The 25,648-nt window shown below is 45.1% G+C and overlaps 1 protein-coding gene and 1 long non-coding RNA gene across 16 annotated transcripts in view; both read left to right on the top strand.

The window, feature by feature from the left end:
• ank3b (ankyrin 3b) overlaps nt 1–25,648 on the top strand; it is a 104,933-nt gene that overhangs the window by 57,205 nt on the left and 22,080 nt on the right. For 8 of the 15 annotated variants that reach the window (XM_035533839.1, XM_035533838.1, XM_035533847.1 and 5 more), the window contains exons 18-32: nt 1,748–1,945; nt 3,729–3,827; nt 4,557–4,655; nt 4,831–4,929; nt 7,984–8,079; nt 8,445–8,517; nt 8,664–8,723; nt 12,101–12,224; nt 16,382–16,393; nt 17,592–17,697; nt 19,045–19,151; nt 19,450–19,482; nt 21,500–21,724; nt 24,463–24,617; nt 24,887–25,098. In XM_035533839.1, coding sequence (XP_035389732.1) covers nt 1,748–1,945; nt 3,729–3,827; nt 4,557–4,655; nt 4,831–4,929; nt 7,984–8,079; nt 8,445–8,517; nt 8,664–8,723; nt 12,101–12,224; nt 16,382–16,393; nt 17,592–17,697; nt 19,045–19,151; nt 19,450–19,482; nt 21,500–21,724; nt 24,463–24,617; nt 24,887–25,098 — 1,698 coding nt within the window. The remainder of the gene's footprint in view (nt 1–1,747; nt 1,946–3,728; nt 3,828–4,556; nt 4,656–4,830; nt 4,930–7,983; nt 8,080–8,444; nt 8,518–8,663; nt 8,724–12,100; nt 12,225–16,381; nt 16,394–17,591; nt 17,698–19,044; nt 19,152–19,449; nt 19,483–21,499; nt 21,725–24,462; nt 24,618–24,886; nt 25,099–25,648) is intronic. The other 7 variants (XM_035533849.1, XM_035533846.1, XM_035533850.1 and 4 more) reach the window with 5 other exon arrangements.
• On the top strand, nt 12,231–15,956 carry LOC113576998. Its single transcript, XR_003410577.2, has 2 exons — nt 12,231–13,973; nt 14,324–15,956. It is a non-coding gene; the product is annotated as an uncharacterized LOC113576998 (long non-coding RNA).

The raw sequence follows: 25,648 nt of genomic DNA, 5'->3' as shown, positions 1-25,648 counted from the left end.
TCAGATGTTTCTATTTGGCCTGCAGGGAGTTATAACACACACACACACACACACCACCTTCAATATATACAGCACACACCCTTGGTTCCTACAAACCCAACACACACACATGCACGCACACACACGCGCGCACTTACACACACACAAACACACTCTCACACACACACACACACACACTCACACCACCTACAATACATACAGCACACCCTTGGTTCCTACAAACCCAGCACACACATGTGCACACACACACATTCACGAGCGCGCGCGCGCACACACACACACACACACACACTCACACCACCTACAATACATACAGCACACATCCTTGGTTCCTACAATCCCAGCACACACACAGCACGCTGCTTCCCGACAACATTCCTTTCTTTTTCCATCATCCGGCTTGCAGTCCAACGCACAGCCTGGTGAGCGTGTGGGTGTCCTTATTCACACGGCTCTCCGCCACGCTCAGTCCCTGCTGCTGCCCTGCTGCTATCTCTGCTACCTCAAGACTCCCAGCAAGGAACAAGCCGTCCTTCGGGGTCCCTCAAAATAACTGGTATGGCCTCTTGTGGAGGCAGTCTGCCCAACCAATTAGAGTCTCTTGTCAGGCTCGGCTCTTTGGTCTGTGGTGAGATGGCCCTCTCTCATCCCAGTGGACTCTGGACAATCGTATGCATCTGGGTTTTATAAGTGGTTCAGCACCAGTAAGCAGTAAGCATTTCTGATTTTTGCGACCACATACACACAGACATGCACACACAACACCCACACTCCTCCCCCCTGCACGTAACCTCACACACGTTGCAAGTCTCAGCAGCAGACTGAGTAACTGATTCCTCTATAAACACTAGGGAAAGCAAACTCCGAGGATGTCTTGACTCGGTCTGTTTGATTAAACAACAGCACCATGGCCTGGATCGCCAGTTCCAGCACAGAGCCTGCCCCTCACAGTCCAAACCTTCAGTACCCAGACCGTGAGACCTGTTAAGCCCTTTTTGTTTGGAGTCCCTAACTGCGCTCCAGCTCAGATGGGACATCTGCATGCTGGCAGTGAGAGGCACTCTACTTTGGTATAATCCCAAACGAGCCCACTGGGACCTTGGGCCAAAAATGCTGAGCCACTTGTTTATTTGTCTCCCCAACGACAAGCAAGCACCAAAGGGGGAGCCAGGAAGCGTTGTGGCTGGTGCCTGCCCAGCCCACGCCAGCCTTGAGTGCCATGACGTCAGTGCTGACTCTGGTGTTCCCATTCACTGACATTTCAAACAGCTGGTCTGTTCTGTTTTTTTTCTTCTGACGTCTCCAAGGCTGACGCTCAGCCCCTGGTCTCCTTTCATTGCCTCTGTCACCATCTGACGGTCGTTCTGTCAGATTTGGACAAAGCTGGTTGCTGTTTTGGAAATGTCATAGATCTGCAACAGGCAGTGGCGCTGGTGGTTTGGAGGCTCGTGGGTTTTCCAGGCATCCTGTGCAAGGCAACATGGGAAATGTATTTTTTCTTTCTGCCTGGTGCTCTGGAATGAGCTCGCTGCTTTTCCCCCCAAAAATGACGTGTCTTCTATACCCAACGTCCCATCTATAACGTTTCAGTACTTAACCCCCTTACACCATCTCTCTTATATACCTTCATGTTTACTGAGCCTGGCCTGGTTCTCATTATACCTCTCAACTAGTACCCTCCCTCTCTCTCTCTCGCTCTCTCTCCCTCTTTCTCTCTGTCTCTCTCTATCTCTCCCCACCCCCCCAGAATGGCTACACGCCTCTGCACATAGCTGCCAAGAAGAATCAGATGGAGATTGCCACCACCTTGCTAGAATATGGCGCAGACACCAACGCCGTCACCCGGCAGGGTATCACTGCCCTGCACCTCGCCGCCCAGGAGGGCAACGTGGACATGGTCACCCTGCTGCTTGCCCGCGATGCCGCCATCAACCTCGCTAACAAGGTGAGGGCATTCAGACAAGTCTCAATCATATAATACCCACACATATAATGTCTCATTCCTAACACACACATACTGTGTCATGGACCTGTTGTCTCTTTTAAAAGGCCTCATCCTTGCTTTAGTGTTGTCTGTTCTGAACTACTTTCATACATTTCTTTTTGGTCCAGCAGAGACATCCACCTCTAGCTTAAAGACAGGAAGCAGTGTCACAGCAAAACGTTGAGAATTAGGGGTTATATTTGCCAGACAGTGGCACTGGCTTCCTGTCTTTCAGAACTGGATTTAAGTAACTCTGACTGACCTTCCAGGGGTCCTGCCTTGCTGAATTGATTATTGTTGGTGTTACTGCAGTGCCACACACAGGTACCTCCCGACCACAGAGTGCTGAGGGGAGCTCTCCATCTTTTTGGCAGTGACCAGAGGCCGCGTCATGATTTAGCCTCATTTTAGAGTAATGTTAGATTATGTTCGATGTTCTTGTCAGATTAGTTGTCATTGTTAGTCCCTCCCAGCTTCCGTGTTCCATGTTTTCCCTGTCTGAGGTATTTTAGTTCCATGCCGTAGTTTCGTTTTCTCCGCCCCGTTTGATTTTCTACACCAGTCCCTCGTTGCTACCTTGTTAAGTTCATGTATTTAAACCATGTCTGATGCCCTGTGTTTTGGCTGTTCATTGTTTATTTGAATGCATGTGTTAGGTTCATTGTGTTTGATTGGTTTAAATGTATGAATGTTTTTGAAAGCCCGTCTCTGTATCCCTGTAAGTTTGTACTCCGTATGTCCTAGCTAGCCTTCGTGTTTCTTAGCCCCGAGTTTTTTCTCATATCTGTTATAGCCTGTTTCCGCTGTGTGCTTTCATATGTTTTTGTTTGTTTATAATATATACCCATGCTGTCCGTGTTGGTAATATGACCCTGGACTACTACAACGACTCTGATTTTGGATTTGCCCATAATAAAGCTTGCTATTCTCCGCACTTGCGTCCACCTCCTCGCCGTTCACCGTTACATTAGTTTTTAAGTAGCAATTGATGTTTTATGTGACTTCTGCCCTCTATTTTCTGCTGCTTTATTTTATTCTGTTTTATATTTTATCTTCTATTGTATCTTCATTTATTTCATTTCTATTGTAGCTATCGGTGAAGTGAGAATGCTATTATTATAATGGCTATTTTACATATAACTATTATGCTGTAGTACTAGTAATAGTAGTATTTGGAATGTTCTGAAGTGTTCATATCTCCGGTGAAGGATTCTTCTTTAGGTTTGAAGGATTCTTCTTTAGGTTTTAGAAAGTTGAAAGGCGATCTGATGTACAGGCTCAGTTACCGGCTTGACCTTCCGACTTTGTGACCTTTTTAAAAGTGAGAGTGAGTTCAGTAACTGACGTTTACTGGTCAATACACTCAGATTCTCTCCATCTAGAGTGAAGTATTTCAGAGTCGCTGGTGGCTCGTAAACACCACACACATGGTTTTTCCTTTCTTTTATTCCCAGTCCTCCATTCAGTTGTGCCAGACGCTAAGTGACTAGCGCTCTCCTACATAATTGGTAAGGTTGTGTAGCAATGTTATACGGTTGGTGGATTAATAACATACGACGACTTCACACACCCGAGCACTTTTGGACTGATGATATTACCATAAAAAATTGGGAATGACTGTCATGGAGTAGGAATGACAAACAACTAAACTGAGTGAAAAGCAAAAAGAAAGTGAGGAGTTACTGGCAGTGTCTGCACACCACAGTTTTCCTTTAGTCTGAAAGATTTGTGTTGGCTGTTTCAGAGTGGACTGACAGCCCTTCACTTGGTTGCCCAGGAGGACAAAGTCAACGTGGCTGAAGTTCTGGTTAACCAAGGCGCCATGGTGGACCCTGAAACTAAGGTACACAGCACTGCACGGCTAAGGTGAACTACAAATGCCTCACATGGTATCTCACACACGAATGGTGCTCCCTCACCTCACTGTGCGTCATTCAAGTACAAAGTAGCTGTTCAAGGTCAGTGGGTGCAACCACAGTGAGGAAGGGAGAAGTGAGTCTGGCAGACAGCAGGCCGGTCGATACCCCACAGACCGCGAAGTACGCACTCTTCGGATCGCTCCACAGAGGATGTCGCAACCTCGCGGGAGTGAGCCCGAGGAAGAGCAGGACTCTACAGAATTAGCTGCACTCCCACACAGAGCACAGAAGAAAAAATGAAATTGAGGCTGTGATTAAAATAACCTGGGGGCACCACAGATGGAACAGCACGGTGAGAAGTGCCGGTAACAATGCTGCCCTGAAAACAGGCACACCGGTGGTTACGGTCAAATACCAGGAAGGGACTCCAGTTGTTGACATTGGCATTGTGGGTGGGATGGGGGGCACCCTGTTTACACTGTTCAGACGAGTGTTCAGTAAGACAGATGGCATGTTGAGTAGTTAATGCTCCCTTCCATGCACGTCAACAGCCAGTGATGTTATGCTGGAGAAGGAGAAGGCTATAACAAATCCCCACAAATAAAGCCAAGAATATCCTTCAGAGTTTGAGAGTTCCACTGAGTGAATGGAATAATCTTCTTCCTGCTCTCTCTGCCTGTCTCTTTCTCTCATTTCCCTCTTTCTTCCTGAAGATGGGGTACACTCCACTGCATGTCGCCTGTCACTATGGCAACGTGAAGATGGTGCACTTCCTCCTGAAGAACCAAGCTAAAGTCAATGCCAAAACTAAGGTGAATACCAAGTCCAGTGCCCCTCGTGTTAGTGTGTTAGCCTCTCTTGTTAAAGTAGTGTGTTAGCCACAAATGCACATGCTGTATGATGCATACATATGTGACATCTTGGGCAACTCCATGCTCACTAGAGGATGTTAAAGGTGTCCTTCGCTCCCTGTCTGTTTTTGTGTAGAATGGCTACACACCCCTGCACCAGGCTGCCCAGCAAGGCCATACACACATCATTAACCTTCTACTGCAGCACAGAGCCTCCCCCAACGAGCTCACAGTGGTGAGTGTGTGTGTGTGTGTGTGTGTGTGTGTGTGTGTAAGTCAAAGTCAATGTCAAAGCTCTATGGTAATGTTTACCACATGCAATTATTATTTGCAAGTTTGTTTCCACCAAATTTTGACAATAAATACAACAATTACAGTAACAATAAATGGTACCACCGCAGGAGACAGCACTTACACATTACATCCAGCTGGTACACGTCATGTTTAGTCGCCACACACACGATCTGTAACTGATGAACACTGGAACCAGTGCATACAGTGCAAGCCCCCAATATTTAAAAAGTTTCTCCTGCAGAAGTGAGCGTTCACTATAAGAGTGTAGCCACCCACTACAAGGGTGGAGCCAACCAGTTGTGAACAGTTAACAACAATATTTTAGCTACCATAGGGCTGACCAAGACTGTGGAAGTTCTGCACCCATCCATTTGTATTATTATGTAGTTCATAGTGCAGTAGTATTTTACTGGACTGTAATGTGAGAAATTCAATTGTTAACGTCTTAGCTCCCCGTCACCTAACTTAGTACCCAGCCCCGTCGTATCCAAAAATCACATCCCAAGTCTCAGCCGCAATCCTGAAATCGATTGCTGGCTGATAACTTAAAGTAATGTAATCTGAGACAGACTGTGTAGAGCAGTAGTGCACTCTGAAATTTGTCATCCTAAATAAATGTTCCTGTCTTTTACTTGTGCCTTTTAACCAAGATTTCTTTGCTTCCTTCTTATAGCTTTAAGTGCTTTAAAATTTTTCACAAATGTTTGAGGTCATGAATCAGTGATGTTGAACCAGTGGGTGATTACTCCTCTGCTCCAGTAACATTACTAGAATAGGTGATGCAGTGGGGCTTAGCAGTGGGGTTTAGCAGTGGGGTTTAGCAGTGGGGCTTAGCGGTGCGGCCCTGCAACCTAAATGAAAGAAAGTGTTGTGAAAAGAATACGTACATGCTTCCCACTTAACAATTTTAAGTTTGAATAAGTTTAAAAAGTTTTTTCATGCAGGTGTCTTTGGAATCTTTTGTGTTTAGGTGTATATTACTGTAATGAAACTTTAGTATGTGGTCAGTTCCTTGGCTATGTGATTAAAATGCCTATAGTGTTTCTCTTCAGTGCTCTCAGTCCAGTCCTGGGAAAGATTCCCATCTCGGGAAGGTCGTCTCCATCTGGTATGGAGGGAAGATCTCCAGCATCTTCAGTGCTGATTAAAATCTTGCAGTGAAATAATGCATCAGAACAAACAGTATATGTTTTAGAAAATTAACCCAAACAACATTTCAACTTATAGCTCTAACACACACACATGTTTAAAAAATCCTCACTGTCAATACCACAGGCTCTTCAGGCCAATAAACTACTAGGGTTTGCTAGATATAAAGCAGGCAGGGAGATTTCACAGGACACTTGTCAGAAAAGGTTTAAATAATTTTTCTGGTGCATTACACACTCTCAAATCCAACCCAAATATCCCACAAAATTTGAACATTATTTATCTCCACTCCAGTGTAACCTCCATTATCCATGATCTACTGCATAACCTCTGAAACTGCTTGCATTTTCAAACTAGAAAATTACGACTACTTTCAAATCTCAGGTTAAAGTTTGCAAACTTTACATTCTAGGCCTATTTATTTTTGTTGATTCCATTTCAAATTTCAATGTTTCAAGTTGTCATTATATTCCTTATCATAATCGCCAATTCAAAAAGTAGTTTTATTACCCATAATTCCTAAGGGTATTTACATTATTCAAAACATAGCTAGCAAAGACAGGCCTAGCTCCCCTAGCAAAATTAAACATGCGATGTTTAGAGAAGAATATGGCCTGACCCAGTACATCATGGCATAATGTATGAAATAGGTTGCTTCTAAGTTAAGAAAATAATTGCAATTTGACAGCAGCTTCTAACATTTCCTTACTGTAGCTAATCCATAGATAGCTAGCTATTTAGCTAGTAAGCTACTATTATCAAACTAAGCCACTTACATGATGATAACATAGTTTCTTAGAAAACCTGACAGTAAAAATGATTGGCAGCTGTTACTGACTGGCGTTTCAGCGAGTGTTGATGACTATCCCTGAGTGGCGTTTCAGCGAGTGTTGATGACTATCCCTGAGTGGCGTTTCAGCGAGTGTTGATGACTATCCCTGAGTGGCGTTTCAGCGAGTGTTGATGACTATCCCTGAGTGGCGTTTCAGCGAGTGTTGATGACTATCCCTGAGTGGCGTTTCAGCGAGTGTTGATGACTATCCATGAGTGGCGTTTCATCGAGTGTTGATGACTATCCCTGAGTGGCGTTTCTGCGAGTGTTGATGACTATCCCTGAGTGGCGTTTCAGCGAGTGTTGATGACTATCCCTGAGTGGCGTTTCAGCGAGTGTTGATGACTATCCCTGAGTGGCGTTTCAGCGAGTGTTGATGACTATCCCTGAGTGGCGTTTCAGCGAGTGTTGATGACTATCCCTGACTGGCATTTCAGTCACTGAGGGACAGGCCTACTTCTTACCACCAACTGCCAAGTAGAACTTGAACCTGTGCTCGTATTTCTTAAGTTCTGTTCCTGATGGTTATCTATTACCTTCTGGGTTTCTGTCCAGGAATCAGACACTTGTAGATGGTTTCATGGTAGAGATTGGGTCATTTTGCTTATCTAAGCTGTGTCTGTGGCAGCAGCCTAAACTCTGTTACACTCTGCACAATTGCATTAGACACTGGTCTGGCATTTCCGACGACAGCTATAGATCTACCATCAGTGCCAGTAGCTAGCAGCTCTCTTCCATTCATGCAGTTCAGGCCACGGTTTCTTTACTACAGCAGACATAGTGCCTCTGGCTTCTGTCCATAGAAGAGGACAGAGAATAAGACTCTTAAACATTCATCCACTAGCACAAAGAGAGAGAGTTTGATAAGAGGTAATGAGGGTTTTTAAATTCCTCAGATGTGCTTCTGTGTTACACGATGACGTACATCCACACTGGTGGATATATATTTATATATAATTCCACGTGTGGGTATACAATGACATAAGTTTCTTTCTTTCTTTCTTGTACGTACAGAATGGAAACACGGCTCTGTCTATTGCACGGCGGCTGGGTTACATATCCGTGGTAGACACACTCAGGGTCGTGACAGAGGAGACTCTGACCAGCATGGTGAGGCACAACACCATACACACTTACAGCATATCATACACACTGCACATTCGTCTTTGGTCAATATTGTAAAATATGCCTCACAACCATCAAATAATTAGTTAATTGGCAAAAATGTTTCTTATGTAATGAAGAGAAAACAGAGGGTTGAAATGAGGAAGTTTTTTGTGCTGGTTATCTGGTTATTGTTGTTATTTGTTTTTGTTTTTGTTTGGGGGTGGGGGGGGCAACTTTTTTGTGCTACTGGTAAACAGCTGGTGCTGAGATCCAGAGAACTGCAGCAGCAGAGCCAGTGAAGTCCAGTCCAAGCACTGCACTGGCCCTCTTTAGCTGTTTTCAGCACTGTTTGAACTTTTTTTTCACAGACGGTGACCGAGAAACATAAGATGAATGTTCCAGAAACAATGAACGAGGTCCTGGACATGTCCGATGATGAAGGTAAGCTTCATACAGGCATGTGCCATATAGACATGTGTCTGGTTTATATCGACTATTGTTTTGACATTGTTTTGATGTTTCTGAGCTGCTTAGATTTTTATACTAATGTTTGGTTTATCCACTCATATGGACATTACTCCTAACAGTTCGTAGAGCCAATGTACCCGAAATGCTCAGTGAGGACTATATTTCAGATGTTGATGAAGGTATTTTTTTGTTCATTTTCTTTCTTTATAATTTTTCTGTAGCTGTTTTTCCCCTCCACTCACTCCAAACTAACCAAAGTACTTTCCTCACTGTACTCAAATATGTCTTTGTGCTGGCTGCTAGAGGCACTCCATAACATGCTTGAATATGCAATTTCTTTTTTTGTGTGTGCTGCAAATGTTTAAATCCCACCACTGGAATGCCTCCAGAACTGTGTTTGGAGCGATTGGGATTTTATGCACGTAGCCATTCTGTAAACAGCAGCTCAATAGACAAGAGTTTTCCTTTTTTGTGAGAGTTTTCCTTCAGTGGAAAATAGGGCAGGCCTTTGTAAAGGCCCGGGCATGAGGACATCAAGCGTGCATATGGTTAGCTGCATCTTAGCTATTACTCAGTCTATAATGGGTGGCTTCTTCAGAGACCCAGTTGGGAGGGGTTTGCACTGTAGGTGAGGGTGTGAGGGGATGGGTCCATAATTTAACACCACCTTACAGAGTCATTTATTGGCCTCTTGTGAGCTCTGTTTTACTAAATATGGCATTTACATGTCAGGAAAAATGCTGCTCTAAACAAGTCATATATTATATTTAGCGACTTGGCAATCTCAGTTTCTCAATTCCAGTAGCACATGATTTTAAAAGTCCTTCTTTAGTAAGCAGCTGTTGTGTAGAGGCTACAAAGCAGGCTGTGTGGGCTTTGACACTGATGTTATAACTGCATTTTACATCACCCACGTAAGAGTAGGACTTATAGCACAAATGTCATATAATGATACATAACTTTCATGATACATATGATACATAATTTTCTCTGATTATCTAAGGATCTATGGAACTGATGCAACAAACCCGCAAGATGGTAGTGCCTCATTAAAAAAAATCTAGAATATTCTTTCAAGATGTCCATAAGAGTTTCATAATGTCACATCCGCCACCTCTATGCCCAACACACTCTAAACACAGCTTGATTTAAAGGTTTCGTGTGTGTGTTGGGTCTACTTACTATTAACTGACACTTGTGCATGCTAACATGACTCCTCTGGTATCACTCAGATAGTGTCTTATTTACACATTACACAAATAAAGCTGGCCACCTGAACACAGACAACTTTGTCACATCCTGTTTGGGTTCATTAGCAGTGATGCATTGGCATTAGGTCGATGGTTGCTTTTAGAAGGTGTAAACATTTCGCAATGTGAAGGGTTTAGCAGCTACCTGGGCAACGAACACAAGCAGCTGTGGACAAAAGTGGAATGTGTGGTGCCTCCCCCCCACCCCCTTCTCTCTCTCCCTCTCTCTCTCCCTTCTTCCCTCTCCCTCCATCCCTCCCTCTCTCTCCCTCCCTCTCTCTCTCCCTCTCTCCCTCCCTCCCTCCCTCTCCCTCCCTCCCCCTCCCTCCCTCCCCCTCCCTCCCTCCCTCCCTCCCTCCCTCCCTCCCTCCCTCCCCCTCCCTCCCTCCCTCCCCCTCCCTCCCTCCCTCCCTCTCTCTCTCTCTCTCTCTCTCTCTCTCTCTCTCTGTTTATTCCTTTGTTGATCTTCAGTGCTACTGAAGAGCTTTAAGACTTTTTTGTTAAGACTTTTTTTGTGGAATAAAAAATATATATATAAAATAAATATTCCATAGATTAAAGATTTGTGTGTGATGAAACCAAATGGAGAAAATGATGTTTCCTTACTAAGTTAAGAACCAGTGACTGAAAAAAGGCCCCATTACACAAACTACGTAATCAAGCTGCATACAGTGGCGTTAAACAAGACCTTTCTATGTGCTTAGATGTGGTTTGTGTTCTTTGCAGTAGGGGTGTATGGGGTCAGCACAGCCGCCCCACCGTCCTCTCCTACCCGTCTGGGTTCTCCTGCCAGTAAAGGGCGCTTTTGTTTCCCCCTCTGTTCCTCAGAGTCGGATTACGGAGTATACATAAGACCCAGCGCCATAGAAACAACCCCCCTCCCCAGTTCTCCCTCTCTATTGTTCTAGGCTGTTGGGGACACAGGGAGGGCCACGGGCCAATCGCGGAGCTACGTGCGTTCTGGTGAAGCCACCCGGAGTTTTGTCTCGCCGGGCTCTGTGCTCCTGCGCAGCTGTGGCTGTGGTCAGGAGCCGAGGGGAGTGTTAGCGGAGAGCGCGCGCAAATGTGTGTGTGTGTGTGTGTGTGAGAGAGATAGAGAGAGAGAGGGTGTGCACTGAGCAGACTAGCACCCACGCCTGGAGGATACATTTCAGCGTGGATTGGGAGCAGGCGCGGATGCATGGACTGAGCCGATAGGTGGTGGATTTTGAGACGCTGAGAGTGCAGGCCATGGTCGCTCGGACGCGTAAGAGTCCCACGTTATTAAGGGAGCCGCCGGGTGTGTTTACGCTGCTCTGAGCTGGACTTACGTGACCCGCAACTTGATAGATTTAGCAGTACATGGGCATGGCAGTCCAAGTGAAAGAAAGTTGATCTGGGTGAGCCACTCACTCACTCAGAAAAGTGTTGCTGTGTGTCAAGCTTGCGGCTGAAGAAAGGAGGTTGTTCATAGAGCGCGTTAATGGTATGTGCTTTTCTCCTTTTTCCCCCCAAGATAGAGTGAGGGTGTAGGGGGAATTCCTTGATGAGAAATATATAGATAGTTCTTTGTGTGTGTGTGTGTGTGTAAGAAAAAGGCAGAAAGCGGGAGAGAGACCGTCAATTAAGGTACAGCACAACTGGTTTCATGGGGAAGGGTTACCGTGGCAATAAGCAGGGGCAGGGTCTGCTTTGTCACTGTTGGAATGCTGTTTCCCCTCAGTTTTTTATAACTCTCTCTCTCTCTGTAGTGTGCACTTGTTGTAGCTTTTCTTTTAACCCTGCCATTCCGCCAGTCCTAAGCTTTTAGTGTGCGGTTTGCGGTTTTCTCTGTCTAACTCACACTTAGTGCCTTCTTTTTTATAGTAATATATTGTATGTACTTTATTATACACACTCTAAGAAAATATTAATAGCCATTTTCCCTCTCAGTGCTGTGTACCATGTTAAAGTACTAAATGCCTTTCTTTTTAAAGATGTTACAGTATCTATGTGCAGATTCACTGAGCTGGCCAGTCTGGTATCCTGTGGAACTAAGCCAGGAGTAGCTGATGGGATGTGCTGTGCTGAGTGGGGGGATGAGTGTAGATCTTCACCAGTGCGCCCCAGGCCGGGGTGCCCATCTCTGGTCCTGAAAGACCACAGCCCAGTGCAGCTTGGCATGTTTTCCTGCTCCAGCAAACCCGGGTTAGCTCACTGCTAAACAGCCAGGCAGAGTGGGTGTGCTGGAGCAGTGAGAGGACCCAGTTGCCGGGCTGTGGTCCTCCTGGGTCCAGAGCTGGTTCTCTTCAGTAACACCTCCAGCTAACTCTGCCTGCATGCGGTAGGTGACGATGCCATGACAGGGGAAACAGAGAAGTACCTGGGCCCTCAGGACCTGCGGGAGCTGGGGGACGACTCCCTCCCACAGGAGGGCTACGTGGGCTTCAGCATCGGCGCCCGCTCCTCGAGGTAACAACCACCTGGACACAATCATGCACATGCACACACAAACACGTGCACTACTTAAATATGTCCCCTTCCTCTGACCTCACTACTGTGTGCAGTGACTGAAGTTGGGAAGGCCATTGATGTTTATCTTAATGTCTAACCCAAAAGAGCCAAAAGGCAGCGGTAGGGCAGCACCTCCCCTGGTCAATAGAATGCTGTTTGATGTGTAACAAAGTGCAGGCCTCTTTCCGACAGGATGTTATTGTGCTCTTGGCACTTTGAGACTTTGTAGTAGCTCGGAATCACAAACACTACACGGGCATCGACACTACCCAATGAGTAGCTCAGACCTGAGCTGAATTAACCGGATTCATGTTGTCTCTGTTAACCCTGTAACCTGGCCATGATTCCTGACTTATTGGCAGCCTGGCCAGGTTTAGTTTTTCCCCAGAATGCCATTACTACTGTCCTTTTCTGGATCAATACCATGCACCAGGGCCACAGAGACCAGTGTCTAACTTGCATGTATTTAGCTGCAGGGAATTTCACCTCCATCTTAAAAAAAAAGAGTTCAGTAAGTCACGTGGGTATGCCAAAGACGCAAAACTACAGAAATGAAAAAGCTGCTTAGGTCAGTAATATGGTCCTTTTTAGTTATGCTGTCTGTTGATCCTTAAAAAGTCTTCAATTCATTTATCTTATAAAAAGGACTAACATCCGTCTTAAATACTTCTTCCATGGGTCTTAAAATTCCACAGACAATAAATACAATTTTGGTTTACTGTCATGCAGTGTATTTTGCAGCTATGACAGTATTTCCATTTATCTGAGGTGGCACAAGTTTCTTACTATGATTTGCTTTAACTTGCAGAAACGTTAAGTGTCGGGCATCGGAAAGTGTACATTTAAAACACAAACAGGTTAGATAACCCACATTTTTCACTGCGGTTAAAACCAGTTCAAGGTAATCAGTACGAAGTGCATTGCACACTGTCCTAGAAAGTTTTCAAACTCGACACAAAGGGAGTAAAAGCTGTGGAATCGCACATGGCGTGCGAGAAGGAGAGTGCATTCACCAGCACTGCTCTGTTGCTCTTCCCCTTTGTAGCGAAGCTAACAAAGTAGTCAGAATTGTTTCAAGCAATGTGTCCTGATCCGGAGCTCCCTCACACCATGGCGTTGAGTAAAGACAGTTCAGCATACTTTACCAGCTTCAGATTGCCACCTAAAACTACATTTATACTGTGCGTGCGTATGAAATTAGTCATGCGCGTGGGCCCGGCGCAGTGTCACGTTGCGTTTTCATGCTCTCGAGTTTTTCAAACTGTGGTAAACGTTTGCTTCTTTTTCGTGCATCGTGTCTTTGCCCGGTTCCGCGATCGACTTTCGAGAACACTGCAAGCCCAAACGCGCCGGTATAAATGCGTATTTGCCCGCGCCAGGCAGCGAGACTACGCACTTGTTCGGTTTAACGCGGCGCAAGGCGCACTGACTGCCTCCGGTTAGTTTTCGGGTCCTACTTGCCTCGGGCCCACCGGCGCGCCACTATAATATGCACCACTATAACGTCATCACAGCGAGGCGGCTACAGGTGTCAGAGCGCGCGCTGGACGCGCGAGCTGAGAGACGGCAGAGCCTGGCGCGTGTCGTCTAGCAGCTCCACTACGCGCACGCACGCACAGACCGCCGCTACAGCCAAGCGAAGAAGATCTCGTGCAGTCGCAGCTTATGGGCCATTGGCGAGTTTACGATATACTCCACCACTTTAAAGTAAGTAGAAACCAATCAGTTATCAAACTAGCTATTTGGTTTAACGCTTCAAAGCTTGAAAGAGGTTGAAAATATGTTTTATTGGGCTCGTATTCTTACTGCCTTGCCATATTAACAATATGAAATTATGTCCTAATACCATTGTTATTATTCACAATAGCTTTTACTAAATTAATTATGTGTAATGTACTGAAAAATATGAGAAATTAGTTGGATTATTTGACCTATGATTTTGCATACATAAGCCCGGGAACTGTGAAGTAGAAAATCTTAAAGATGATCAGAATTCAGTCTCGTTACCCAGTTGTTTATACAGTTATCTTCGTAAGTCGTCCTTATTTCTGTCTCAGGAATGTACAGAGCAGCTGGACAAAACCCTGCTGTCAGTCTTTACAGACGGACCCGGGGCAACTGGAATACATGGAGCTTCTTTAACCAGAGTGGCGTGAGCAGTGTGGGGCATTCAGCTGATTGCTGGGGGGAGCTGTGACCTTCACAGCCTACACAACGACTGCAAAAGTGGCTTGTCTGTGTGGCAGCTAGAGGTTTTAATGGCCATGCACATGTACACTATGTGCCAGCAAGGAAGGAGGACTTCACTGCTCTGAACAAACCCACAAAACCTCCCTTCTGTGGCCTCCATTGGCTCTGTAACTTTCCAAAAGAGATCACTGGAGAGGAGAAGACAAAGAAGCTAGCAAATCCAGCAACTACGACTTTTGACACCTTAGAAGATACAAAGCTGCATTCTCACGCTCAACAGGATCTTCCAGTCTCGACTACATATCACACAGATAATGTTCTACAGATCAAATATTCCAGTATTTGATACAGGTTTTATTTAAAGTGTTAGCGAGCACTGTACTTTTAAATATAGCACGAGAATATAATATAAAGTGTGTTTGCGTGTTGACAGGTTGCTCAGGAATTTTGTAAAGAGGGAGGTTCTTGGGTTCTTGACAAGAACAACCACCTACACACAGGAAGTAAACATAGGCTTGGGTGCAGAATCATTTTACGGTATTTTACGGTCTGTATATTAGGAGACTGTATATTAGTCTTTGTGTTAGGAGCTACAGAGTCAGAAAAGGGTATGTGAACTCCCAGTTGTGGAGTATAGGAAAGACTTAGTTAAAGTGACAAAAACCATTATTCAGAAACTGTAGGACAGGACTCCATTAAAGTATCCCACAGTTTCAATCTCAGCATGGTGCTGTCTCATCCAGACAGGTGCCAGACGAATGTGAAGAAACTGGTTCAGAGGTTTCTGCAGCAGCCGTTAAGGGAGAAAATAGAGTAGGTCTAATGTGAAGTTTGAACTAGAGCTGGTGCTTCTAAATTTAAATGAGGTCTGACTCGTCATAAATTAACATGAACCTAAATATCTTTTTTTATTGGTTGTTTTTGTTTTTGTTGTAGGTGATATGATTATTCAGCAGTTTGGTAACGTCATGTCAATTGAAGCTAGAAATGAGACATTTCTAACCTAGCAACCCACTGAAATGAGTCTGGATGCATTCCACTATCATGAGTTGTGGTACTTTTGCAAGTAGTTATTTCGTTTGTCCCATGGGCAGGCAACAGTGAAGAGTGTAGGCTCTAAGTCCCTGTTTCAAAAGTCTAGATACAGCATTCGCCAAGAGATGAGTGGACGAAAATCACTGATGCCCAGGTACAAAAGAGAAAGACTCAGGCCCTGCTCCTGAAGGAGCTGAGGGAAAAGCCAGCGTCTTGATGGCTCAAAATCAAAATTTATCACAAAATCAAACACATCAGGAACTGACACAAAGAAAAAAATGAACTAAAAAATTAAGGAAGAGTTGGAGACAATTGACACTTAGCCACGTCATGATTCTGAGAAAAGAACTGAAAATGGGAGATTTTCAGTGTGTGTAGACAGTGACATTTTTGTTTGTACAAAACTGCTAGTTTATGTTTGCTTCAGATATTGGATCACCAGGAAATACAAGTTTGTAAACACAATATTGGTGTCGTTGTGTGTTTTTTGCCTTTTCGATTTTGCAGAAGTCTTAAGTTCCCAGTCCACTCAGATACCCTACTGCAGAGGAGCGCTCCATTTCCTCTTGTCACATGCACCGCAGGAGGTGGTTTGACTGTAACTGTGACTCCCCATGAGAATCTGTGTACAGTCGCCCCCTCCTGGCTAGTGTGGGCCATGACATACGCAGCATGCTCTTGCATCATGAAGTTGCGTATCTGCAGCATAAAGTTTAAAGGCCTGATCCTCTGAATGTAAATGTCCCTCTATAGGTGCTCAGTCTGAATGTACTGCAGTGCATTTGCAGAGCCTTGCAGGCTGTGTCATTTCAACCTCTGCATCTTGCTCACTCTCTTTCTGATTGGTTGCTTTTGATCTGCTCTCTCCTCCTCCCACCGTTTTACCATAGTCCTAAAGTCAGGTAAGAAGGCATGACTGTTCCACAAACCCGTGCATATTGATTGTGTGCCCCCCCCCCTCCCCTCCCCAGGTTCCCAGGTCATTACTTCATGGACCTTTGTTTTGTGACGTGCCTCATCCGTCGCTTCTCGTCTGACTGACAATTTTGAAAAATGCAGAGAGTGATTTTGCCTTTTGCTTTATGAGTCTGGGGAACTTTGATTTCTTTGTGTCATTGGAGCCTTATGTCATTTTTAGTTTGGAGTGCAGTCAGTGTTAAGTTTTGCAGTGTTGTGCTTGGCTGTTGTGTAGAGCTCTGGCTGGCCTGAACATTTTTACTCCTGTGCTTGTGAGTCTTATTTTGGTTTTGGAGTGTCTCCCCTGAATGTAACTTTCAGGGAACCATGGAGGTTACCAGCATATAAGTCCCGTTCTGATTAAACCCAGCGTTTGCCTCAGTGCCCCTTTCCTATTAGCAATAAATCCCCTTGTGATTGGTTCATGGCCAGGAACAGACAGAGCCCAGGTTTACAGCCTGCATTAAACTGGGAGTTGCCTTCACATATTGATTGCTCTGCGACCGAGTTCTAGCACATAGTACATGTGTGTGCTGGGAGCATGTAGTTCTGTGGGTCATGTTTATTTACGAGAGGCCCAGCCCTCCTTGCAGTGGCGAACAGCAGGTCTATTTCAGGATTCTGTAAGATGATCCAGTGAGAAACAACCACCACTTGCTCTGTCTCCAATTTGCTTACATCTTCAAGTCCAGTTATTGCCTGTTTTGGAAAAGACAGATAAATGCACAGTTTCGGGTCATCGGAAACAATCTCGACATTCTCAAATAGCTCATTGGTCACACACACATACAGGTGGAGTATTAGTATGACAGACACACCTGATTACCACTGCATCTAATTAAGGATGCCGCTGAAATTGTCCCTTGCACACGTGTATATACACATATGTACACACACTTAAGTAACTAATTATTTTAGTCTACAGGAAGACTAAGGAAATGAAGCCCATTTATCTTTTTGTGCAGTGTCTCAAATCCTTGGTTTTCTTTTAAACCTATGTGCCAGTGTCCCTGGAAGTTGCATGCAGTAATGGGTGTGTTTGTTTGTTTGTCTGTGTGTGTGTTTTGTGGTCATGTCATTGTCACCCCCCTCCACCCCGACTCACCCTGCCCCTGCACTGTGTGGTAAAACTATGAACACCAGCAGTCTGCGTTCCTTCAGTTCGGATAGATCCAACACACTGAACCGCAGCTCTTTCACCAGAGACAGCATGATGATCGAGGAGATCCTGGCGCCCACCAAGGACACGGTACGCCTCCTTTCCTCTCCGTCCCGCTCCTCTGCTCTCCTCTGTCCTCTTCTGATTTCTGCCAGGAATTGTGGAGATCATGAAAGTTGCTTTGACAGGATAGTACGGATAATAACTATGGATAATAAGAGTTGCTTTGGCAGGACAGTCCCTAGCAGATGTGTGATTTCATAATTTCCAGCCAAAACTCGAATCTGTTATGCAAGTTCAGCTTTGCTGGTCAGAGCTACAGACAGTGTGCTCTGAGCCTAGTCCAGAAAGACTTCTTAACATTTTTTAATGTTTTAAAGACTTGAACATGTTAAAACTATTTCCGTGCAATTGCAATACAAGCAAACATTAGCATGTGAAATGCTTGGAGCCATTGCTGTTATTCCTTGTACTTTGGCAAAACGGACTGGCATGCGCTAGCTGCTCGCAAAGCAGTCCTGAACTCTACCTGGCGGGAATGAGGCGGCTCGGCTGTGCCAAAGAGCACCTGGTTCAGGAACAGGGACGGCCTCTGTAGACCCCCGCCAGTGGTGTTTACACTCACGCCTCCCATATTGCCTGTTTCTATATGTTGGGAGTCCCCGCTGAGGTGAGAAATGCTGCTTGTATAGTACTGAAAAAGGCTAATGTTTCACCCCCATCCCCCGAGACTTTCATCTGATCCTCCATTCAAGAAGGATCCCTTGTGTTGAGCGTATTATAGGTAATTGTTATAGTTTGCTGAAAAAAATTCTCTTCTTCTTCAAATGCTTCAGGGTATCTATAAAGCGATGCCCTTCGTTGTTGAGCCCCCTAACAAGGTACACAGTCCATGCCACAGACTCCACTGTCCTCTTTTCAGATGCAAGCACGTGTGAAATTTGCCAGAAAGTGGGAGAAAAGCTTCAAATCTGCGTTTGCTTTGATGCCGACGAATCGTGGTCTGCCTGAATTCCCACCGCTGCCCAACAAGCTCTTCTTTATTTGCTGTTCCATGATTTGTAGCCTGGCTTTTCACGCCATTTTGGCTGTGTTAGGGTCCTCCTGGTGTGACAGTTCTTCATCCCGCTTAACGCCACCCCTTAATGTCATTTAGAAATGCAGGCGTGTGTGTGTGTGTGTGCGCGCGCGCGTGCATCGGCGCTTTCTGCCGCTGGCCCACTCGGTGAGGTGGGAAGTGTGCAGCAGCGATGTTAATTGTGTCATAGGCAAGAGCTTTGCGTCTGTGCTGGGGGTTACAGCCTTGTGTTCGGTGTGTGGCTCGCTGTTGTGGTTCACCAGTGAGAGTTGTCTGAGTGAGAGTTGCCTTTCTGTGCAGCACTGACTGTGTGTGTGTGTGTGTGTGTGTGTTTCGTGTGTTGGTGTTCTCACTCTCAGCACCTGGCTAAAGCCAGAGAGCACGATGCTGACTCTCTACGGCGCTACAGCTGGGCAGCAGACACCTTGGACAATGTCAACCTGGTCTCCAGCCCCATCCACTCAGGGTAAGGGACATGTTTGTCTTTGGGTGACTAATGAAATGTCTGTGGGTGTGTATGTCCTCTCAACTTTATTTCTACACACTTGTTCCATGTGTCTGCAGAGACACATTATACATAGAGTTATATTACACTGGCATAATGCTGTTCTCCGTCCTGCTTATCCTCCAGTGTCCTGTTCGTCTTTCTGCCCTCACTCTCATGACACTCCTCCTGCATATTAACGGTGTTCCCGTGTTGCTGGTGATGAGAAACCTTGTTGATTTTGTCCCTCCATTGCTTTTCCATTTCTCTTTCGTTGCAGCGTTTCCTCTCCGCTTCCTCAGAGCGACTCAAGGTGACGATGGTCATGTGACTACAGTGTTTCTCTCGCCTCTCTCCTCTGTGCTCGTCTCACTCTCGTCTCTCTCCTCTGTGCTCGTCTCACTCTCGTCTCTCTCCTCTGTGCTCGTCTCATTAGTGATTCTATTCACCTACAGTCCATACTGAGCGAATCAGCCTGTCCTAAGTCTACACAGTAGAAATATATTTTATGAGGTGTGTTATTTTTGCCAATGGGTCAGTTGTATAGAAAGCTGGGTCTGAAACACGACAACACATTGCTAAGATTTACTGACTTTATATTAGAAGCAAAAGAGGATTTATAATAATTCAGTGTCATATTTGTTGATTTAGCTGATGATTTTGGCAAGGGAAATGAAGCATCTCTAGTGAAGCAGCTCCTGGCCTGTATCCTCATAGCCGCAGTGTCGGGGGGCATCGACCCATGACAGCTTAAGCCTTAATAAAGTTCATTAGATTGCCAAAAGTTTAAGTAATGTATAAACAAGCGTCAAGTACTACATTGTGGTATTTACCCCTGAATTCGGTCTGGAATTGAATAGTAGGTGATGGCATTTCATCTGTGTACACAAAACCATGGCCATTCACTCTGCCTTCTACAGGAATGTTGGTCATGTTTTTTTCTAAAGAGGCTATAAATGGAAAAACAGCAGAAAATCAAGTCAGTCCCATACTGGGACATGGGAGATGATCTGATGGAAACCATGCAGACTGTGCCCCATTTTGGAAATCATTAACCCTAAACACAGGTGGTGATGGAGGTACCAGCACTTCTCACACACCACCGTGAATGTTTTTGCTAATGAAGTGTCACTTCTGAGGATGTTGGTTGTGTAAGCGGCTCAGCCAGCATGCCTTGACTGGGAGGGAAAAGTTTACGTAAGACTGCTGCTGCAGGTCAGGCTTGAACTCATAACCTGAGCACCCCTTCACAAATGTTGCAGAACACGCTGGACAATTGTGCCACTGCTTTGGTGCCAGTTTGTTAGCACCAAACTGCCTTAGTGGAGTTTTGCACCAAGTTTCTTTTGTATATTTTTGTTACAAAAAGGCAGAAATGTATAAGGATGTTGTCATGATGGATACTTATCAAGTATGCATTCAGTACCAGTCAGGCAGCTATAATACAAATGTAAAGGTTTGAGAGGATGACTGCTATTTTATTCTTAAAGAGGTCTTAAAATACTCCAGGTGAGGTTTGAACTCACAACCTTGGCATGTTTTCACATGTACTGCTGTATATATACCAGGCACTGACCAATTGTGCCACTAGAGCAAATGTTTTAGGGCTTTTGATTTTTTTGCTAGTTTGTGATCAGATGTACTGCCTTGTCATTTCTTGGTAGTCATAGCTGTATTCTTGCATCCTTCTTTTGTATCTTTTTTTTTTTTTTTTTTTTTTTTTTTTTTGCAATAGGTAAGAACTGGTAGACTGTTGTTTTGAAGGCTGCTCAAGTGCCTTCAGTTCTAGTCGGCCCTGTAATCTTGCTCTTGAACACTGTAGGTTTTTGTTACGTGTGTAAAGGTTTGAGAGGGTGTCGGGCATTCCAGCCAGCATGTCTGTACTCTTTAACTCCTCACCTGGTTTTGATAAAGCATGGAATGAGTTTGAAGACCCAAGCAATCCTTCTCAGCACCACATGTCTAATGACCACTTTGGCCTTTCTGAGTGATCTGCCTTGGCAGTTTTGCTGTTGTATAGAATTTATGATGATGCGCTTTTATGGTTATCATTAATCAGCTCTAAAGGATTTACAGAGCCGTGACTGTCAAAGCATGATGTTACGTGGGAGGATTCGCAAAGGGCCTCCACCAGTGAACTGCCAGGGCCGACTGTTCTCAGTCTCATTTCTTTCTTGTTTCCGTCCACCCTTTTCCTTTCTGTCTCTCTGGTGTTCGGTGGTGTGAGTTTTCGTCACAGCATGGCAAGAGTCGTCACTGATGACCTCGGAGGGGCCGGAGCCCGTCGGCCACCTCTGCCCTCCTCACTGTGCGATTACCTGCCCCTGCAGGTTCCTGGTCAGCTTCATGGTGGATGCCCGCGGTGGCTCCATGAGGGGCAGCCGCCACAACGGCATGCGCATCATCATCCCGCCGCGAAAGTGCACGGCACCCACGCGCATCACCTGCCGCTTGGTCAAGAGGTCTAAGCTGGCCTCGCCGCCCCCCATGGTGGAGGGAGAGGGGCTAGCAGGCCGACTGGTGGAGATGGGCCCCGCTGGAGCTCACTTCCTGGGGTAAGTCTGGCCTTTCCTTCTGCTTCATCTTTACAGTCCCTGCTTTCCTTTTTCCTCTCCTCATTGCCATGGAAAACCATTCGTGTTTGGTAGTGTGTGGTGGCGAGGTGTTTCAGCAGTCAGACAGGCCAGCTTTGCCCACCGTTTTGTCATGCCAGGGCCTGATCCCTGTAGGATAGGCTAGACCAAAACCAAACCAGTGATGGTATCCTCCAGGTAGACTGTAAGTTCTCTAATCATGTGAGCAGTGGTTAAGAAGAACCAAGTACTGCTGAAAGAGCTCCACCATAAAGAAATGCACAATAAGACCTGCAGTATCTTAGATTCTTTTAGAAGGCTCAGGCTAACTAGTAAAAGTCTTCATAACTTCATAACTTATTAAATGGAGCCTAGAAATTCCTGCAGCAGTGACCGTCTTTTTTGTGTTCCTCCTTTTTGTTCCTCTAATTGCTGCATGGATGTTATTCAGTAAACTCCATCTTCCCCGAAAACTCCCCCTTGTTAACGAGGGTGAGGGCTTCGTTAGCCGAATCCTGCAGCTCGGGCCCAGAGGAACAAAATTTATTGGGTAGGAATGTGCCGCTTAGAAAGTGCAGCGCCACTCTCCGGTAACTGTTTGGACTGAAGCCATTGTGGATTTTACGTTTGGGTTGGTTTTACTTTCCGGTCACCCCGTTTCTTTGAGGCTTTCGGCTGACTGACGGGGGTCGCTGGAATCAGGTTCATGTCGGCTGTTCCCGCTCGCTCTGCTCTGCTTGGTGGGCATGTCGCTGTCACGGCTGCTGCCATTTGGCCAGATCCAGACTCCCATCCCTTGTGGGATATGGTTTCATTTGCGCTTTCTTTTCTGGAGAAGGTATCATTAGCTGTCGCAGTTTTTCAGGAGGCCTTAGTGTTTCAAACGGTGTAGAAACACTTTGTACAGAATTATGTTACACATACACATATATCAGTATGTTTAGCATGTGAGTGAATTGCAGTGTCTGCCTAGCATTCAGTAAAATCTTGATCTCCAATGAAACGCATCGGAGTATCATAGGCACTAAAATCATGGTACCTTCTCTGTGATTATACATTGAATGTAATTTTTTGTTATTTCATCACTTACTGTCTACACTGACTTTATTTTTGTTTCCAACAAATACCATGAAGAACTGTTTTTATCTTAATCTCACTTTAGGAGAACACATGACCAGTAAAGTAGCTCTGGGCCTGGGCACACTTCGTGCAGTTTGACCCCTTAATAAAATTAAAAGTTCCAGACTTCCAGGCCTCTGAATCACATGCCCAGCAAAGAATCTCTAGGCCTGGGCACACTTCAGACCATTTGACCCTTTAAATAATAAAAGAAACAGTCTTCTAGGCCCATCAGGTCAGAGAGTCATGCCCAGCAAAGTAGCTCTGGGCCTGGGCACACTTCATGTAGTTTGACTCCTTGATAAATTAAAAGAAAATTTATTGGGTAGGAATGTGCCGCTTAGAAAGTGCAGCGCCACTCTCCGGTAACTGTTTGGACTGAAGCCATTGTGGATTTTACGTTTGGGTTGGTTTTACTTTCCGGTCACCCCGTTTCTTTGAGGCTTTCGGCTGACTGACGGGGGTCGCTGGAATCAGGTTCATGTCGGCTGTTCCTGCTCGCTCTGCTCTGCTTGGTGGGCATGTCGCTGTCACGGCTGCTGCCATTTGGCCAGATCCAGACTCCCATCCCTTGTGGGATATGGTTTCATTTGCGCTTTCTTTTCTGGAGAAGGTATCATTAGCTGTCGCAGTTTTTCAGGAGGCCTTAGTGTTTCAAACGGTGTAGAAACACTTTGTACAGAATTATGTTACACATACACATATATCAGTATGTTTAGCATGTGAGTGAATTGCAGTGTCTGCCTAGCATTCAGTAAAATCTTGATCTCCAATGAAACGCATCGGAGTATCATAGGCACTAAAATCATGGTACCTTCTCTGTGATTATACATTGAATGTAATGTTTTGTAATTTCATCACTTGCTGTCTACACTGACTTTATTTTTGTTTCCAACAAATACCATGAAGAACTGTTTTTATCTTAATCTCACTTTAGGAGAACATATTCTACCCTATTTCTACAATAATCAGAAAAAATAACACTGAGCAATTTGATTGCATTAACTTATATCTTTAAATTGCTAATGTCCTTAACAAGAATACCCTAATGTTCTAGCTCACGCTTTAGCAATGAAGAAAATGTATTAGTGTTTTATTATACACTATTGTACAAGTTTAAAAGTCCCCTTTGCCATTTAGATTACAGTATGTTCTCATCATTTTGGATTTTATCACTTCATTAGGTTTGGAATGTTGCATTTAATCAATTAGCATTATTATTTGGGATTTTGTTGTTGTTTACTTTCTTTTGGTTTGGATTTTGCATCTTTTTAAGTTTGGGGTATAAAGCACAAAGTAGTGATGTTTGATTATATATATAACAATTTATAGTTCAACAGGTGATGTTCTTACAGAGTGGTCATACCAAATCACCTCAATTGCTACATTGTGCACCCACATTCTCAGATTTAAACACTGAATAAACTGAATAATAAAAGTAGCCCTCCTTGGCACTACTGAAGTGCGCCCCATATGTCTGTTGTTCATCAGTCATTTACTGACAGCCACATCTGCATATACCAGTTCCCGCCCTTCCAGTGCCTGTGTCCTTTGTTGGTTGCCATGGTCTACACTTAGTGCAGTATGATGTGTCCTTGCAGCCCTGTGATAGTGGAGATTCCCCATTTTGGCTCCATGAGAGGGAAAGAGCGTGAACTGATCATTCTCAGGAGTGAGAACGGCGAGGCGTGGAAGGAGCACCAGTATGACTGCAAGACTGAAGCCCTCAATGAGCTGCTTAATGGCATGGATGAAGGTAGGCTATCAGAAAGGCAAAACAAAATGGCCATTACATGGTCTGACACCATCAAGCTTTCAGTCTGTCACCTTGTATGACATAAAGCATGAGGAGCACACCCTGATGCACATTGAGTAGGGTTCAGAAATCGCCTTACTCATTTGTAGAGCAATTTTTGGATTTCTTTGATTCTTCATAGTACACCTGAAAGGGTTCTGAGCTGGAGCAACAAAAATAATTTAACCCAATGATCAGAATGATCGATGTCAAATTTTTTGTGCCCCCAGAACTGGACAGCCTGGATGAGCTGGAGAAGAAGCGTGTTTGTAGGATCATCACTAAAGATTTCCCACAGTACTTTGCTGTGGTGTCGCGGATCAAACAAGAGAGTAACTACATGGGTCCTGAGGGAGGACTTCTGTCCTGCTCAACTATCTCACTGGTTCAAGCCTCCTTCCCTGAAGGAGCTCTGACTAAGAAGATCAGAGTTGGACTTCAGGTATGTATGCCAATTAATTGATGACAGGAGGTACTGTTATGAATTTTATTAGTTATATATTTTAGTTACTGACCCCCCACGCCCTGACATACCACTACTGACCTATTAACCCCACGCCCTGACATACCACTACTGACCTATTAACCCCACGCCCTGACATACCACTACTGACCTATTAATCCCACGCCCTGACATACCACTACTGACCTATTAACCCCACGCCCTGACATACCACTACTGACCTATTAACCCCACGCCCTGACATACCACTACTGACCTATTAACCCCACGCCCTGACATACCACTACTGACCTATTAACCCCACGCCCCGACATACCACTACTGACCTATTTACCCCACGCCCTGACATACCACTACTGACCTATTAACCCCACGCCCTGACATACCACTACTGACCTATTAACCCCACGCCCTGACATACCACTACTGACCTATTAACCCCATGCCCTGACATACCACTACCGACCTATTAACCCCACGCCCTGACATACCACTACTGACCTATTAACCCCATGCCCTGACATACCAC

Source organism: Electrophorus electricus, chromosome 14 (genome assembly GCF_013358815.1).
Source record: "Electrophorus electricus isolate fEleEle1 chromosome 14, fEleEle1.pri, whole genome shotgun sequence".
Taxonomy (NCBI): Eukaryota; Metazoa; Chordata; class Actinopteri; order Gymnotiformes; family Gymnotidae; genus Electrophorus; species Electrophorus electricus.
This window is presented reverse-complemented; position numbering and strand designations above follow the sequence as displayed.